The 19,429-nt window shown below is 38.4% G+C and overlaps 1 protein-coding gene across 1 annotated transcript in view; it reads left to right on the forward strand.

The window, feature by feature from the left end:
- Positions 1 to 6,327, forward strand: part of nxph1 (neurexophilin 1) — a 51,174-nt gene extending 44,847 nt beyond the window's left edge. The window contains exon 2 of the mRNA XM_044335853.1: positions 4,319 to 6,327. Coding sequence (XP_044191788.1) covers positions 4,319 to 5,074 — 756 coding nt within the window. The 3' untranslated portion in view covers positions 5,075 to 6,327. The remainder of the gene's footprint in view (positions 1 to 4,318) is intronic.
- The last annotated feature ends 13,102 nt before the right edge of the window (positions 6,328 to 19,429 follow it).

Below are 19,429 nucleotides of genomic sequence, written 5' to 3' on the forward strand. Positions count from 1 at the left end.
TGTACTATGTTCTACTTTTGAGTAATATCAGCTAAAAACTACAGCACCCAGCTTTTTCCAGACATTACATAGCCCATAAAACAAAATAAAACCATATTTTTGAGAGATAAATTTAAAGATTTACATGTTTTGGTTTCAGGAGGAACCAATGGGGAGACTATTGGTTTGGGTCTGTTCATGCTATTTGTTGACAATAAGAAAAGTACAGAATAACACCAGCCAATACCTTTACTTTCAGTAGATGTCTAAGTTCATTTACATACTAGAATCAGTGGTGGAAAGTAACTAAATACATTCACTTACTGTACCTGACTACTTGTGCTGTACTTAACTATTTCAATTGAATGCTACTTTATATTTTATTATTTTTACTCCATTATATTTATTTACTAGCTGTACTAGTTACTTCTTTTTTTTTTTCTTTAGAAATTTTTAAAAACTTATTATGTGCAAATAATGAGAGACATTCTTATATATCATATTACCCAGGAGTATATAAAATACTTAAAATTGGCACTTTTTTCCACCTGCTACAGAGCTGTTTACATGTTAATACATTAGTAATATTGTTCAATTATAGAATGTATAACATAATACTTATAGGTGTCATCCTGCATAATAAAATGTTACTTTTGATACTTATAATACAGTTTTGCTGTCAGTACTAAAATCTTAAATGCAAGAAACCTGCATGCAACAGAATTTGCAGAATTTTACTCTGCTGTTTAAGATGAAAAAAAAAACAAGGTTACACACCACTGTATTGCTGGCTTGTTTCATGCTTTTTATGTCATTTTCTACAGCTGACTAAATGTTCAAAGACTGAATTTCTATGAGGATTAAAAAAAAAAAGACGATTCCCCTCAATGCTACTGCATTCTAGCGTTTTGTCTTGTGTTTTAATGTTCAGTTTTTAATAAATTCCATTGAATGCACTGTGAGAAAAGGGACTTTTCCCGATCCTCTTCATAAGCAGGCACATTATCATAAATCCATTCCAATGTAATCCTCACCCTCAACTGTGCTGTTATATTCTTCAGTATGAGAAGGCCACCTCACCTGTTTGAATAGGAAATGATTGCTGAGTGTGTCTGCCTCACGCAGCCAAGTGCTCTCTGAGTTTAACCCTTCGCGCTAAAGATAGATCCCCAGAGACCCTCTTCAGCTCCCCTGAGTGGGCTTTTAAGTTCAGTCAGCTTCTGTTTGTTTCTTCACTTTTGATTTCCCTCATGTTTAATGTAGAACAAGATCTCCAGTTGGCTTGTGATTTAACAGTTTGTACTTACAGGTTTGAATGTAATGAATACCCTTTTAATGTTATTTTTTTTCAAATTAGCCATCAGTTTGTACCTGTGAAAGCCACAGCTTGTTGGCTGATGATCAGTGTTCATTTTAGCACATGAATTTGATGTAGTTTTAGTCGTATGACAAAAATGTATATTTGTTTTTTCACATTTTGTCATTTTATGGTGGTTATGGTCTGCACTGTTATACCAGACTCCTTGGTAATTGCAGTCATTCCCAAACTCACTGTTGTTCTTGGTTACTTCTTGCAGCTACCTGTGCTCTCCATTGTAGAGAAGCTGATCATTCAGAAGCTGGAATCACTACAGTAGTATTCACAGTCTAGGTTTAGTTTGAGACGAACAGCTAAAGCATAGTATAACACTGATGCTATTCCTTTAGCGAACATATAGAGAAAGAAAGAGAAAGGTCACAGTTTACATTAATCCTGCACTCATAGCCTTTATATATGAAAGATAACCAACTTAAAGTGAATGTTCAAAGTTAATCTTACATGAACATCACCACTAGCTTGTCACATTAATGTTAGCTTTCCTTTCTATAAATGTTGTTTGCTGGCTTGCTTCTTTGTATAGTTTCTCCCAGCTGTTTGGTAGTTTTGTAGGTTCCTTGTCAGTGGTATTGTGATACATTCAATTTATAAATTGCCCTTTTTTCCCTCTTAGAACTGCTAACATTAGTTTACTTTTTAATAAATGTTCATAAATCTGTTATTTTTTCTTCCAAGAACTGGAAACATTAGCTAACATTATGGCAAAGATGCAACGCAATGCTAGATGCTCCTTATTAGCTACCCCTACACCTACGACAACTGAAAATGAGTGCCCCAACTTGTTGAAGAAAGATCTACATGTATTATTTTATAAATTACAATTATAGCTTTGGCCAAGAGAAGTAGTTCAACACAAACACTGTTATAAAACGTAATCCAAAACTTAAAAACCCCTTCAAGTCCAATCTTATTTTCATTCTGGTGTCCAATCTGTGCCATACTTCACAATATCGGTATATTCTCCTTGTAACATTATGTATAAAGCTGACTGTATGTCCCTGTGCTGCTGAGAGACGCGCTGGGAGGCAATTCAATTCGAAGGGCCAACTGATTGGTAGCGAAACCTTATTTTCTAAGTATCGATCCTGGGGGCAAACCGCAAAATGCAAAAACCTCAGCAAGACGGATCTGCTGTCACGTCTTACAGTAGAAATCAGGCAATCAATGTCACATACCTCCACTGGGGCCTGTATGAACCTAATTCCACTCATCGGCACTAAATAGTGAAAACCCTTGGGTTCATCAATCATCAGTTCAAGTAGCACTCTTTAGTTAATAGGCCGGTCTTTACCTGCTGAACAGCTACTGCCTTTATCTGTGTGAGCCAGCGGATACTCCCTCTATTTGACAGAGGGAGGAGATGGGAGCAATATGTTTTACTTTGATTGCTGTATTCTCTTTCTCGCTCAGCTTGCTGCACTATAATTCCCAATTTGGAGCTGTCTGCCTTCATGATTTGAAATTGAAGCTTGCAGCAAAGATTGATTATCTCTAACCCCCACAGAATACATTTGATCGGTCAATTTTGTAGAAAACGGCATGCTTGAATGTGAAAGTCATTATTTCCTGAATGATATAGATGATATAGATAAGTAATATTTCATGAAGCATCACTTCTCCCGATACAGAAGTACATTCTTGTATTGGCAGGGCCAGCCCAATTCTTTTTAGGGTCCTGTACTGAGATCCCCCATCCACCTTTTTGAAATTACACATGATTCTTTAAAATTATAAACAAGTGATACTGTAAGACAAAACTATCGCTGGGAGAGTAAAAAATGCATTGACTTTCAAAGTCAGTAAAAAGTAAAAAATGCACTGACTTCCATGATATTAACAATGAGCTGAGAGGAAATTTGAGGATTTGGGGCTGTTGGGTGGCATAAGGAATTAATTAGCTGTTATTTTAAAGGGCATCTACATCCACACAGGTGTCTCCACTTATTCTAGCTGATTAGACCTCTGCTTTAAGGTGTGTTTGGCCATCAGTGGCGCTATGGAAAAGTGTCTTGTTTGTATGTTGTACTCTAGTAATGAGAACACATATGCATGTGTGCAACATTACACATTGGCTAATGGTTTCACGCTATTTCACCAATGGAAAGTTGGGGCATTAACATACCAACAAAGGTTGAAATGCATCAGGAAAAGACAGAAGACCCATTTGATTCCTGTACAAAAGCTTACAGGAGCTGCTGTGTGCTGCACTTAAAGAAAAGTTGGAAAATTAAAGGTGCAATGTGTAAGAATTGGCCACTGATCCAAACAAATAGGGGGCAGCATATCACCAGAAAGCACAGTCCCCCTCACCCTTCCCCCATTATCACTCACTGAATGTAGTGTAAAGCTTACTGTTTAAAGTGAAACTGTGCTATACTGTCGTCAAGATATTAAAAATTTTACAGAGACATTAGAGCCAGCGGTAAATTACCAAAGAGCTGCAGTAAAACTATTATTTCTTGACATTTTGTTAATAATTTTAGTTAACTTTTGAATGTTTTAAACTAAAATTCTGCACAGGTCTTACACATTGCGCCTGTAACTCAATGTACATTTACCAAACCAACCAGTTATTCCTCTTCACTATTGATACACAACTGATGAAGCATGCAAACAAGTATCACCTCTGTGCGACTTGTCTTGTCAAAGTAAGTTTTCAAAGCTGAGCCTTGTGGCTGAGGGGCCATTACAACTGTGGTTCTCACCAACTGTAGCTGCAGTAGGTGTTTTCCCCTTAGGCCACAGCAAGGAAATATATTCAACATGTGTGCTAGACATTAAGAACATACTGTATTTTAGTGAAAAAATACTAAAATACAGTGAACTAACAATATAATTAATATTATATTAATAATTATAAAGGTGTGAGTTGCACATGCCAAACAGGTTCAAATGAACAAACAGGAGAGCCACAAACACATTGCACATCAGCTGATGGATTTTTTATTCTCTCTTCCCCAGGTCACAAGTGCCCACGCCTCAAAGTCAGACATTGTGAAGTCTGGGAGCCCCAAATCCACACTAAAGCATATATGGACAGAAAGCAGTAAGGATATGTCCATCAGTAGGCTGCTGTCACAGACTCTGCATGGCAAAGAGAACAGCACAGCCTTGGACCTTCGCTATGATACTCCAGAACCCTACTCTGAGCAGGACCTGTGGGACTGGCTGAGGAACTCCACAGACCTACAGGACTCGCGGCCGCGGGCTAAACGGCGGCCCATGGTCAAAACGGGGAAGTTCAAGAAGATGTTCGGCTGGGGGGACTTCCACTCCAACATAAAGACGGTCAAACTCAACCTGCTGATCACTGGTAAGATCGTAGATCACGGCAATGGCACCTTCAGTGTCTACTTCCGCCACAACTCCACAGGCCAGGGTAACGTGTCTGTCAGCTTGGTCCCTCCCACCAAGATAGTGGAGTTTGACGTGGCAGCGCAGCAGTCAGTCATCGACGCCAAGGATTCAAAGTCCTTCAACTGCCGCATAGAGTATGAGAAGGTGGAGAAGGGTGCCAAGAACACGCTCTGCAACTTCGACCCGTCCAAGACCTGCTACCAGGAGCAGACCCAGAGCCACGTCTCCTGGCTCTGCTCCAAACCTTTCAAAGTCATCTGCATCTTCATTTCCTTCTACAGCACCGACTACAAACTGGTGCAGAAAGTGTGCCCGGACTACAACTACCACAGTGACACTCCCTACTTCCCCTCCGGCTGACGTTCCCATACGTTCACATGCAGCATAGTGGACGAGTGGAGCACAGACTGGGGCTTCTACCTAACCCAGAGAAATGTGTATGTTAGCCGTTCTGTCCCTAAACATGTCCATATCAGAGTGTCAGCCATCCCAACTAATTTCCCAATTTAATGTTCTGAATTTCACAGCGACAGCTTTTAACTGTTAAAGAATGCGGAAAAGAAGACTGTAAAATGCTTAAAATTACCTGAGAAACTCTGTGATTACTAGGATTATTATCGGTTAGATTTGTTTTCCTGAATTATGTTTTATCCCTGTGTAACCATGTGTAGATAGCAGGGGATTATTGGTCATTTTATTGGGGTTGTTATCACTATTTAAACTCTACCCTTTGTTGTTTGCTTTAATGTTTAGTTCACACTCCTTGTCAAACTAGATGTTAATAACTTTGTTTTGCTATTTCAGTATATTCCTAATACAATGCATTGACTCTCTGGATACCAACATATGGACTGTTTGCCCCTGCTGTGCTATTTACGCTCTGCAGTTTATCCTGCATAACTGGAAAACAAAATTAACTCCTCATTTAAAAAGAATTTTAAAAAAAACGAAATCCTCTGATGTTTTTACAAAACTTGCAAGGCAGCTGAAGATGCAGTGATGATTCTAATGTGAGTTTAATGCTTTTAGAGATGTGAGGTGGTCTTACCTGTGTAGGGGTGAGCTGGGACTGAGCAGACTTCTCCCTCAGGCGAGTTTCAGCATTAATGCGCTCTGATACTGTAACACTGTCAATCCTCAGCTGTCATCAGAGTGCTCCTGCTAGTACAGCCAGATGTTGAGTTCGTTGGGTGATTGGTTCATTCTTGGCTGATTGAATGTCTGATTACTTGACTGATCTATCAGTGGGTTGTTTGAGGGGGAGGGGGCTTGCTCATTGTCACTTAATATATCAAATGTAATGTATTGAATTCTATATCTTAGAACCTAATTTGTGTGAATGGTTTGTATTGTACATAGTTTATCCCAATTGCGCTGCTTCTGTATATGCCCCCCATGAGCTGTGTTTACCCCCCTTCCCGCTCTTGTTCACTCCATTTATGCTCGTTCTTGGTTCCTCTAACAAAGAAAATGATGTTGCTGCCCTAGATGTGAATTTCATGAAAACAGCAATCCTGTACAGAAGCTGTAAAACTGACTAAATATATTAAAAGTATTCATTGAGTTTTTCTTTATTGGGGGTGGGTGGTAAGGGATGGAGATGTACATATGAATTAAAGAATACAGTAAATTTTATCGATTGAATGTTGGTTTGTGTGAGTTCTTTCTGTCAGTCTGGCTGTTAAAAATGAGTCAGTAAGTAGTTGTTGAAGTTTGGTTACATATCACTACACCTGTCAGTTGATTGAAGGAGCTACAATACCAGGCTCCAGTGTGTAGTAATACAATGGCTTACAAGAAAATAGTTCTGAGTTCCCGAGAGCTCCTGACAAGAGAATTAAGCAGCACAAAGAAAATAATGGAGTTTACTGCACTGTGCACTGTGTTGTGGATGCTTAAAACATCTTGTTACTAGTGTGTTGCAATTTAAAATGGGTTGTATTCTAGCCCAGGGTGCTGCAGTTCATTTTGTTCTGAGCAGTCAATGGCAGGCTGCAAATCTCTGACCACAGGACTTCACACACTGATGTCACAACTATCACCAAACAGAATGTTGTTAGTGGATAATTCTACAAAATCATTACATTTCAAAAACAATTTATTACTAGAATAACCACACTGGGAACTAAAAGATGTTTAAGGTTATGGAAAATAAACTATGGTTAAGGTAAGGTGTTGTGGATATTTTGAGCGATGGTCAGCACCTCAGTGGAGAAAAGTGGACACAAGCCTTTGATGTCTTAAAGCTGGAAATGTTTATTGAAGTACTTGATCAAGGAGAACTGAAATAGCGAAAATCGAAGTCATCTGCAACTCGGATGCTGTCTCTTTCTGTTCTGTCCTCTGAAGGTCTGAGTCCTAGTCTTTATCAGCCTACAATATGAAAAATTAGTCTAATTGATTCACTAGTTTCTAAACAAGGAACTGCATTTTACCCGTGTCAGTTCAGGTCACGTTGCATGGAACTTCAGCAGTTTTGGTTTGAATGTCTGACTGTGTCAATAGAATTTACACATCCACCTATCTGTGTTGTTTAGGAGAGCTTCCTCCGACCTTGGTGACCATGGCAATGCTAATTTACCTTCTATCAGAGAGGTTCCTGCTTCCCCCAAAACATCACAGACAGCTGGAGTCTCAAGGAGAGGAGAATATGTCTCCTTCCTGCTTAAGAATTACAGTGTTACCTCAAGGCCCAGACTTGACCCAGTGTAACCCAATTTGTAACCCCTAAAGATGAAAAATTCCATAACATAAGGCAGTTGAACATATTGAGATATTTGCTTAATCACTTTCCTTCCAAGAGTGAGATGAGGAGATCTAATTACCACTCTTAGACCTGTGTGTTAACAGAGCTGGATATGGTTACTCTAGCTTCTGGCTCTGTCCAAATTAAAAACAAAAACAAAACAAAAGGTCAACTTACACCTCTAAAGCTCGCTAATTAACATGTTGAATGTCATTTATTTATGCTGTACACAAATAGAAAGTGAATAAAGTGCATATTTTTCAAAATGTTGAACTATTCCTTTAAAGGAGGAGGTAAGCTTTAGTGGCGTCTAGTGGAACAGACTTGGCAGAAATGGAATATAATATTCATAAGTATGTTTTAATTAGTGTATAATCACCTAAAAATAAGAATCGTTGTGTTGTTGTTACCTTAGAATGAGCCCTTTATATCTACACAGGGAGCGGGTCCTCTTCCACGGAACCCACCATGTTGCACCACCATGTTTCTATGGTAGCCAACAATGGACAAATTAAACACTGGCTCTAGAGAGGGACTTTTGTGCAAGTTTAGCAGCCACCGTAGCTTCTCCTACACACTTGGAAGGGGAGGGTGAGGGGAAGGGTATTCATTTGGTTGCAATCTGCACCCTCATCAGTAGATGCCACTAAATCTTACACACTGGTCCTTTCAGATTATATACTGATTAATATTAGGGAAATATCATGGCTATGTTTAAAGATAATAATAATTGATTTTGATGCAAACTACAGTTCACATCCTTACTTTCCACCTTGCTACAGATAAGCCACACTACTTCCTGCACGGGTGCTCAATGTTGGCACCAGATATAAATCATGCACTGCTGAGTTGTCCAGTATTAACGTGACTAGATTTCATTACCAGTGAGAAATGTCAAAAATTCCAAACTGTCCCTGTGTGCTTAGCCAGTGCGTCAAGGAAAGTGACAGAAGGAATACTCAGAGACTTTTTCAATGACTTAAAAAAGTAATTTATTCAGACTAATATAACCAAAACGAAAAAACAAGTGTCTCAAAAAGAATGACATGAAAACAAACAAATCAAGCTTAATCTGGTTTAACTCAGGAAACTCATCTCAACAAATTTAGGCATGATTACATGCACACAGCTGCATGGACATCCTCTTTTCTGCTCCCTTCTTCTTCACCTTCTTTTTCTTGAGGTTTATTGGTTGGTGGCAAACAACGAAATGGTGCATTACCGCCACTAGCTGGTATGCAGTGTGGATCGGGAAGCTAAACTAAGATGCTGTTATTATAATAATGATTTAAAAAAACTCTTAATCTTAAAATTCTCTTAATCAAATTTGCTTTCTTAAAGTAATTAAACAAAATAGATAAAATATATTTCCTGATTTTTTCTCTATCTCTTTCTCTCTTTTTCTTTCTTAAATTGCTCTCCCCTTAACCAACTACTCTCCCATTTAATATGCCCTCCAATCTGTCCAGGCAGAACCATATTTCTTTCAGGGGTGTGCTTTCCCCTATATCAACAACTGGTATATGACAGTGTCACTTCACCTGATCAAAGATTAGGTATACAGTCTGACTGGCATTCTCAGAGCAGAGATGACACTGTAGCAAGACTCTACCAATGAGCAATTGTGATTCAACCGGTAACCAATCATCTGGGGTATTCTACTTCTGAATCAGTCACCTAGGCTTTGCACAGTGCTGTATAACATGAATCTGGATTTATACCTGACACAAGGGTTACAGAGGTTGATGCAGCAGTCCCGAACTATGGCATGGGTTTTGATTTACATAAGCATAGCATCAGATTGCCTTGCTAGCACCACCCAACATTAGACATATTTTGCATGATCAAGCCATTATTACTAACCACAGTTATTGTTTACATTCTTTCAGGTACTAGATTGGAAGGTTTGCCTCATCTTGCTACTGAATAGGAGATTACTGTCCTGCAGTCACTGGGTTTTTGTTCTTGGGCAACAAGCATCTCCAAAACTCATCTGCAGACACTGAAGACCTCTCCAGTAACAACAGCCAGGACTTACAGCTTTCTGTGCAGAGCTTGACTTTGGAAAAAATACTGGTAAATGAAAGGAACCACTCTGGATCTACAATCCTGCAGCATGCAGGATGACTTAATATTCAGTGACCTTGCATTTTGTGCCACTTTCAGTGCTTGATTATTACAAATCAGACAGTACTCAAAAACTAGTGTAGTTAAATAGTCTGACCCATTTATTACACATGAATACACAGCATATAGGAAATCTTTGCACCCCCTCATGAGGCATTATAAGGCAGCATAATCACAGCCAGGAGTCACATTATTTCTGTACTATATAGTAAGTCTGTCTTCAGGCTGAAGAAATGACTAAATGATTAAATATGGATTTTTCGGAGCACTTGGTATGTGTTATGACAAATTACACTGCCTCCATAATTCACATGTGGATAGTGTACAGAGTGTAAACAGTCTGTGGAAAGCGTCACTTTGCCTCCTCAGTAAGAGAGAACCAGTACACATAAGCTCCGTGCCTGACTATAATTACTTCTTGGAGCTTCTTCTGATCTCGCACCATGTGTGATCGAGCAGATTTCCTAATAATCGAGCGTGCCAGAAAGTTGGACACATAGAGGCAAACTTGTATTCAGTCCCTGGGAGATGTGGAGATTGGGATGCGAGACTGATAGCGTCTGTTCTGGGACTTCACAGTGGCACCTGCCATCGAATCCTCCGACTCGGCAGTTAGGATCAGCAGTCGGCTTTAAACAGATTAGAGCCTCTGGGGGAGGGAAATCCGCTGCCTTTAGCTGGCTCACAACTTATCAGTAATTAAAGTGGATGCCAGGTTTGTGTGTTCATTGGCGGTCCGTGGGGTGCTTTTATAGCTGTCCTCATTAAGGAGCTGCCTCCAAAAGTTTGCCCTCAATGCTCACTTTTAACAAGCCAGCAGGGATTTCTTGAACATGTGATTGTATATGACTAAATACCATCACTGTGGAGGTAAACATGTAACACAAGTGTTCTTGTTCAGTTTAAATGTACTGAACACAGATGCCAATTTTATCTCACAGCAATGCCACAGAGAAAATTATTTAATTTAATTCTATGAGTACCTGTAGGGAATTGTTACTTCACAAGATTTATTTTATAACTGATGAATTGATAAATTGTGTCCAACTAAATAAAGAGGTACAAGAGCTGAAGGAAGGAAAACGATCAGAACTGCGATTGAAGTGTAGGACATTGTAGTGTACAGACTGACTGATGCACAGACAAAAAGCTGTAAACTAAATGGAATCCTATACAGAGACATATAAAATAGGGACTGATTCTTTTCAGACAGCTTTGCCAAGGATTATATGTCCATGTTTATGGCAAAAAACAAGCACCTGTCATGTTTGCTTTCCCAAACCTTTCACCAGACAGAATGTTGATACTGGATGATTCTGCACTTGCCTGAAATATGACCAATGACATAATTTATTGTTTAATACCAGCATTTTACATATGCTTGGTTTCTATAATATCTGCTCATCACAACTACAGGATGGTTAAGACTGAAGAGAGTTTCAACCCTGTTTAAGTCCACCATTCCCACACTGGATTCAAACAGTCTTCACAAGCACGGGAGATTCACAGTAAATGCTTCAGCATGTAATCCAGTGTTTCTATTTGTGTTATATCTCATTGACATCACCCTCACTGTTTACTGTTCCCTCTCCCACAGCTGTATCAGAGCTGTATTAAGTTACCACAAATGCAAACCCAACATTTACTGCTGGTGATGTCCTTATTTGAAGGACACAAGATATGTTTCTTGAGTATTTATTGGACTCAAATATTCAACCCACTACATCTTGTCACTGTGAATGCTTTTTATTATACTGCGTATATATACTGTATAGCAATATACCTCATGTGGCCCTCGCACACTTTCTGATATCCATGCTCTGAGAGTCTGGACCAAAAAAATTATTTTAGTTTGATATGTATTTCTGCTTATTTTAAAAAATTTACACATTTGAACTTAATTTTTTCCACATACTTATATGTAACAGATGTATTACTGACTGTTTTCCTCTGTGGGAATCTTTATTGGATACACTTTGTGAATTCATAGCATTTTTTAACAGTGAGACCCACTATCAAATTTAATGTGGTACACAGCAGCCATGAAGCTTCCTTTCAAGGTGGTAAGATTTCAATCACTCTTCTTAGTCTCAGTTGGGACTGAAACATATTTGTTCCACATATTTCCACTGTGGAGGATTTTAAATGAGAGGCTCAAGAAAACATATCCAGGTAAGGACTCATGTTTGAGTCAGCTCCAGAACAAAGTTAAAAAATGGATATTAATTGCAACTATCCACATACGTATATATTGAGCAATGATGAATATTTGGAGAAAACCAAAGAGACACCTACCCCCTCATCCAACCTTTGCGTAAAGCACACACTGCACATTAACAGCTGTCTTACAAATTCCAATAAACATGAACACTATTTTACAATCTGACCACAGCTTTATTGCATGGTCACTCATTTTGTGTACTATCAGCAATATGATGTCAAGAAAACATAGGGAACAACATATCCTGACATGAGTCTTAAATACATTTAATCCCATACCTGTGACCGCTGCATGGAATTTGTATGCAAAAGTATTTATAACACAATTATCATTAATCATAATGACTGCTTAGAGTGTTTGGAGAGCCTATGTGCCCCACAGTTTCGGTTTATTTTTGCCAAAGGCAGGCAGCAGCAACACAATCCAACAAAAACAGTCCACACCATAGCATACTGCTGCACAGTGACTTAGTTTCACTTGGCATTGGTGGCAACTGGAACACAATACTGCCAGTTGACTCTACTTTCGGCTCCTGTCGGTGCCTTTGTCTTCATTGTACTGGATAGTGATGCGGCTGCTGCAAGGCAGGCTGCCAGAGAGCCAGTAGGTCTGCATACTAGCTGGGCAGCAAATACTGAACAATACTAAATCCACAAACAAACTGACAAGGTCTACAACAATGCTAGCAGTGCTGTAAGCCTGTACTTAGGCACAGAACTGCTTTGAATGTAATGGTGACATCAACTTGCTAACATGCTTACAATGACAATGCTAATATGCTGATGCTCAGCAGGTAAGGTTCGTAACAAAAAATGGCAAGTTGCTGGTGGCATGAGATAAAACATCAAGGTTTCAAGAAAGTCAGTTGGATTCATCCTCTGGGAACCTTGAATGTGTGTACTAAATTTCATGACAATTCATCCAAAAGATATTTCAGTCTGGACTTAAGTGGTGCACCAATCAACCGACCAACCCGCCAAATGACCACCATCCCTAGGGCCATACTGCTGGAGCAGCTACAACCAGTACTACAGTAAATCATGAGTATATTGTTTGTTCTGTCCAGCACTTTAAAGGAAAGGTTCAAAAATTTTCAAGTCTTTCTTAAAACAATAGTCAGGTGTTCATATGAACATCGAACTGTTTTTTCTTGCTGTAATCATTCCTCCTGGTCATACTGGCCTTTTGAATATCTTTTCCTTCTTAATGTAATTAATGGGGGACAAAATCCATAGCCCTTGTTCTGTGCAAAAATACATTCCAAAGTTTACCTATAGGTAATAAAAGGCTTTAGCAGACTGTGTTAGTAAAATTATTAAATTAATCAAGTGGATATGTTGCAAAGTCACAGTGTTTTTAGTAGCAAAATATTTGTCAAGGTGCTTATAGACTGAACAGCAGCGATAGTGTAAATTTATTGCATGTTATTGCATGTAGGCTACCAGATGGGTCTAATAAAATCTTGGTTGCAATCTATATCAGACTGTATTCATCATTATCATTTTGAGGTTGTCAGATTGTGCAATGATTGTGTAGTGAAATGTTGTGCTACGATGTAAATGGAAAAAAGTAAATGAAAGCAGAGAGACATCATCAGCTTGTGTCATTTGTGCTGCTCTGATGTTTGAAAATGCAGCAAAGTCACATAACCTTATTTTTTTGTTTTGCCTCTATCGTTTTGGTTTGGTTTCTTCCTTAAAATTACCATACTTACTGTAACTTTGGAAAACATTGATTTGACAGTCTGCTGAAGCCTTGTATAAACTTCAGATAAACGTTGGAATATATTTTTACACTGAATGAGGACAGTGGGTTTCATCCTACATCCCTTACATTGGGAGGAATGTGAGAGAGGGGTCTCTTAAAAGCCAGTATGAACAAGAGGAACAAGCAAAATCTGTTTCAATGTTCATATGATGCCTTTATTGATTATTTAATGTAAATGGCACCCATAAGGTTATTCTCATGGGACTTTAGATGTAAAGTTGTGTTGTGTGTTTTTTCTCAATTTGCTAACTGTATCACTTACAAGCCTATAAGAAAACAAATATTTAGTGCAAGTAACAAAGTAATGATAACTATGTTTATAACAGCAACTTGATGATAAATATTAAATTACATAATGCTAATCCTACATCAAATAAAAATTAAGCTATTCCAGTTGCTGGTATGTGACCGTACAATAAATGTTACCCTGAAAATGAGTGTAAGAGTATTAGAATAGTATATTTGTGACAATATGTACATAAGATTAAAGAAATATGGCAATATTTTCCATTTTAAATACCTGATTATGCAAGTGAGTAGACTATGAGTACAATCTACCATGAAATAAAGTATGACCTACTCTAACTAACTAATCTAACTGCCAGTTATGTAATTTGCCTAATCTGACAGAACATTTATTGAGTATTGGTGATGCAACTGGAACATTCTGAACCGCTCCCTCTTCATTCATCAGCACAGAGCATTATTTCATGTCAATATTTCCTCACACAGGTTGTGTCCCACTCAGCTGCATGATGAATGCCTGTAATAACTGCAGATCTTATGCAGGCTGCCGTCCTCTTGTTCATGATAAGGATTCTTCCCATGAGAAGACATGTCTGTGAAATCAGGGCATCAGAACAATGAGTTTGGGATCTTGCCCACATTAAGCCATCTTTGCCAATCCCATGCTGACCTAAACCGCGCTTTTTCCCCGAACAGAATTTCTGCTTTAATCAAAAGCGGAATGGAAAAAGGACCCCGCGTGCCTCTGGGATATTTTTCCATTAACCATTTTGACACATGACTGACTGTGGGGGATTATTGGTTTTTGAAGAACTATTAACAGCTGTACATTTGCATTTTAATACAGTTCTCCTCAACTTACTAATGCAATTTGCTTCTCAGCTTTGTTGCCACCTCATTCCTGCAGCAATCCAGCCTAACAGCAAAAAGCCCTCCAGCTTTAATTATTTTAATTGCCATGAAATATTAGTTTTCATTAATCACTTCTGAATCTTCACAGTTAGATACCGGCCATTACAAATCCTCCCCAAACCGTTGCTCATCACTTCGCGGAAAGGTTTTGGACAATGTCGATGGAGAGGCCAAATGGAATTGTAAGTGACAAGAAAAGGTTCATCTAGGGTCAGACAAGATGTTTACCTCATTAAGATGTTTGTTTTCTAGGATTCTTTTGTTTTATTCAGACAATTTCAGGGATAGAAGCACCCTAAAGGGTATGGGAGGAAACTCCCATATCCCTAACTCTAAGAAGTTTCTAAGAAGGGCATTGAAATTCTACAGCGCTAAACTAAACCTGAAATAAATGATATAATTACAGAAATACTAATACAATATTAACTGCAATTTCTATTTCCCGTCCCTGGCTGACCTTGTATGATTGGTAGGTGAAAAGGTTCCTGGAAGTTGTCAGATGGAGGTCCCTGAAGGTCTCTTCGGCACAGTGAAAAAGTTCAACTGGAATAGTTATTCAGATCTCCTAGCGTTCCCCTAGCTCTCAGGCCTTCTCTACACAGAAACAAACTATCTCTACATCTGTGTTCCTCCCTGCATCTCGTCATATTTGTCCTCAGCAGGAGCTCTTCCACTTTCTTTCTTTAGCGGAACACATTAGTCCCTGAATGTTACCTGACTGTGACTGAGAAAGAAAATGATGCATTTGAGTATTTGCATGACATTTTCAAAGGGCAAAAGTAAACTGAAGGAGTGCTTTTCATTTATACTGTCTGGCATTTTGTGAAATATAAGAAAGGGACATTTTGTACCAAATAATTTTATTCAAAAAAGTATGGCAGCTGCAGGTAACTTTCCATGTAGATGTCTTTCAATGGCAGTGATGGATAGACAGACAGATACTAAAAAACAGTATTGTTGGCCTTCAGAATTGTTGACTCATGGAAAGTATGTACAAAGGGCTCAAAAAGTCAACCAGAGAGCCATTAAAGAAGTATTACACACTTAAATGTGTTTTTTGAGCTGTAAACTAAATTAGACTGTACTGTGATGAAACATATCAATGCTGGTGTTAATAGTGACTTTGACACCAAATTTATAAAAAAAAATCAGCATTTCATGGTTGAAAATAGCTCAACCTGTCATCTGCTGTTTCAAGTCGGCCTTGAAAAGTTGGAGTCAACGCTAACATAGAGTCAACCGTTTGGGAGTTCTCTACGTCATGAAATTTATATAGATGGTAGAATGTTAACGCCCATCTCCCCCAGCCCCGTGCTCATTTTCAAATATATGCTGATCAGTTTTAGCTTCAGGAGCTAATGGCAGCTACAGTCTGTCAGTCTGCAACTCTCCACGGGAGGAATAGTTGCTGGCAGCCACAAAAACAACAGAAATCCTCCTCACGTCTCGCCCTGGTGAAATCGTGTTTTAAAATGTTAAATCACGGTGTAACTGGAGCTCCACCGAAACTGTCTGCCCTGTCTGTCAGCTGAACCTGAAACTGAACCTGTCCACTGTGGAGCAGAGCTGCTACACCACGATTTAAGGTTTTAAAACAAGATTTTACCAGCTGATAACTGCAGAGCGAGACTTCTGGCTCATTTAAGTGTTGTTGCACTGTTTGTCTTCCTCTCATTATTATTATTATTATTATTATTATTGTACACCACTGAGCTCCCCCCTCCTCTCCATTGCCCTCTCCTCTCCTCAGTCCCTTGCCCACTTTTTAGTATTTTTCAAAATTATGCTGTGAGTGGAGTCAGGCTCAGACCTAGGGGTGCAGTTACACCAAAGAACATTGAACATTGATAAGAAGTGAAAGCTAATTGGTCGTTCCATTGCAACATCAGCGTGCAGCAGCAGAGCTATGCCTCCGCCACTTTGGACTGAGGGTGACTACTGTATTATCAAAGACCTTAATGGTGCTAGCCATCAAGATTTACGTCCCACCTGCAAAGTGCCGTACAAAAGTAAAACAAAATACTTTCTATTCTGTTGTCATAACTTGAATGCCTCTACCTAAATGGTAATGTTGAACAATGGAAAAAAGTATTATAAATATGCATACTATTATGCTTACTTATTTAGCTATTAAATTTAAGAAAGAATCAAAGCAAAAATTTGTAAAAAAAAAAAAAAAAAAATCATTCAGAATTTCATTTATTAAACAACAAAAACCTTCAAATCATGGGTTCAGATTTACAAATTCTGAATGTTCTGAATAGAAAGACATTACACGACATGACCTGACAAAACATAACTGCTTCCCAAAGGAGCAAAAAGTGAGCAATGGATATAAATGGAAGCTAGAAAAATCAAGAACTCTTGGGATTTTGAGAAACCAGGCAGTCTCAAACTTTTCATGTGAAGGACCTCCAAAATAGATGCACAATAGACCACAGACCCATGTTTGAGAGGATTTTGTCCTAAGAAGCTACATTCCCTTGAAGTTAGTGTTATAAAAGTGAAATTAATCTGTTTGTGCTTTTGCTGGGAACCCCTGCAGCCCTCTCAAGGACTTCTGGTGGTCATCAGATCCCAGTTTGGGAACCATTCTTGTAAACAACTCGACAACCACATTAAAAAGTCAATAATTAAGGGATTTCACAAGAATCAATACACAGATACATAGATACCAAATCAATACCAGCATTTAGAAATTAATACTAATACCAGCGTTTTTAGTTATTAGTAGTATGAACACCTCACTCTATAACTCAGTGTTATTACTCTAATATAGCTGGAGTGTGTTTGTTTAAATGCTGAAACACCTAAAGTTTCGGTCATACTTACAAGAAACCAAAATGAGAGCACAGAATCACACAGCTGTATTTTTTGTTACAGCATGACATTTCATACAGTTCCTCCAATTTGAAATGATTGTTTATTGGGCTGCTTTGCTTTCTACTTGAAGGTTACATGCCAACATTTAATTTGTAACTCTTACTCTAATGCAGCCTGTATGCACACATGTTTCTGTTCAATTCTTAATGTTTATGAAAAGTTTTTAAATAAAGGAGTATGTCCTGGTTTTGCCACGGTATCAAATCAGGTTTTGAGAGCGGTGGAACTTCAGTGGTAATTCCAGTATGGTGACATCACTAGTATATACTGTAAGAGCTTTTTCACCTGCTGCTGGAAACAAGGTTTATGAAAGTTGAATTTGCAGGCTGTGAAACCAAAATAAGGAGCTAAAAGAGGCCAAAAAGCTCTGTAGAGCTGAGACAAACCACAGATTTACTGATAATTCTCTGTGGGTTTATCATTACAGGCACTACCGTGCACATTATACACATTACAGTGACCAATTGTTAATATGAAAATATGGATCAGTACAGCTTCAAATTTAGTTATTTTGAGTTCCACAGACTATATCAGTACCATGTATTGCTTTTTACGTTGTCTTCATTTTCCTATACACAAGGAAAGCTTTAAATATTATGGATTGAGAACATTCCATGAAACTTTGTTTTGATGGATAAATATTTTTGATATGATTTAATAATTTGACTGATAAACTCAGACATACTGTCCATGGTGGTCAGTCTGAAATTCACTGGTATCTGATTGTTCATACTTTTCATTTTGTGGTCTCTCATGACTACCAGTGTGTAACATTTTAAACACCAAAAACTCAGCCTAAAATTTTGGGATCTTAACTGGAATCTGAATAGTGCATGAGCATGAATTTATAAAGAGATCAGTGGGGTCCTTCTTTTCTTTAGGCTGATAAAACAAGTGAATTAGCACTTACGCCCCTTATGTAGGACATCTTTAGTACCTATTATGTTTTGACATAATCATTATTTAACATATGATGACCACATAATAGAGGCACAGCAGTGAAAATCACCTGAATTAATGCTTCTTGACAAACTTTATCAAACTTATGATGTCCTCCCACTCTCATTCTCAAATTCCATTAGACCTACATGAGTGAGTCTGAAATGACACAGAGGTAAAGGTTACCCTCATATTTAATGATATACATTTCCCAAGGGACTCAAGAGAGCTTTCAAGACAGCTATAAAGGGCTTCTCAATGGGTGTTTATTATCCTTATTAAAAGTTCAATAACACTATGGAAAACAATTTAATTAATACTGATTGTGTCTAAAAGAGCACTGCCTCAGGGCCTCGGAAAATGTCTGATGAAACATGTAGCATTTTAATCTAGGAGAATTAATTACCTGCTAAAGTACACACCCCTCTTTGCTACATCCCTTCCAGGCCTTATCTTTTTGATCTTTTCCTTTCTCCTCCTCCTCTCCTTTATTTAAGCACATTTCCTGCCATAACTGCTGTAAACTGCTCCTCTTTATAAACGTTCTCGCTGATGAACTCTAGTACTAGCAGAGGTATCAGGCTCTACTGACTGAGGGTTAATAGAGTCAAATGCAGGGCAGGTCACTTTCTCCACACATCAATTTGACCTCAAGGGGTCAGGCTCAAGTGTTTGGTAATAGGGGGAGATTATAAGCATGTGTTATGGAGATATTTAAGAAATAAGGCCATTATTCCACACTTGTAGTAAAATACTATTAAGTTAGAACTAAGTTCATTATCTGCTAAGCCCATAAAAAGATAAACGATGCTACACTCTGCGTTCACACGCACTATAAAATACTCTGCCTGCAGCCATAACAGCAGCACAAGTG

The sequence above is a fragment of the Thunnus albacares genome, chromosome 19, assembly GCF_914725855.1.
Source record: "Thunnus albacares chromosome 19, fThuAlb1.1, whole genome shotgun sequence".
Taxonomy (NCBI): Eukaryota; Metazoa; Chordata; class Actinopteri; order Scombriformes; family Scombridae; genus Thunnus; species Thunnus albacares.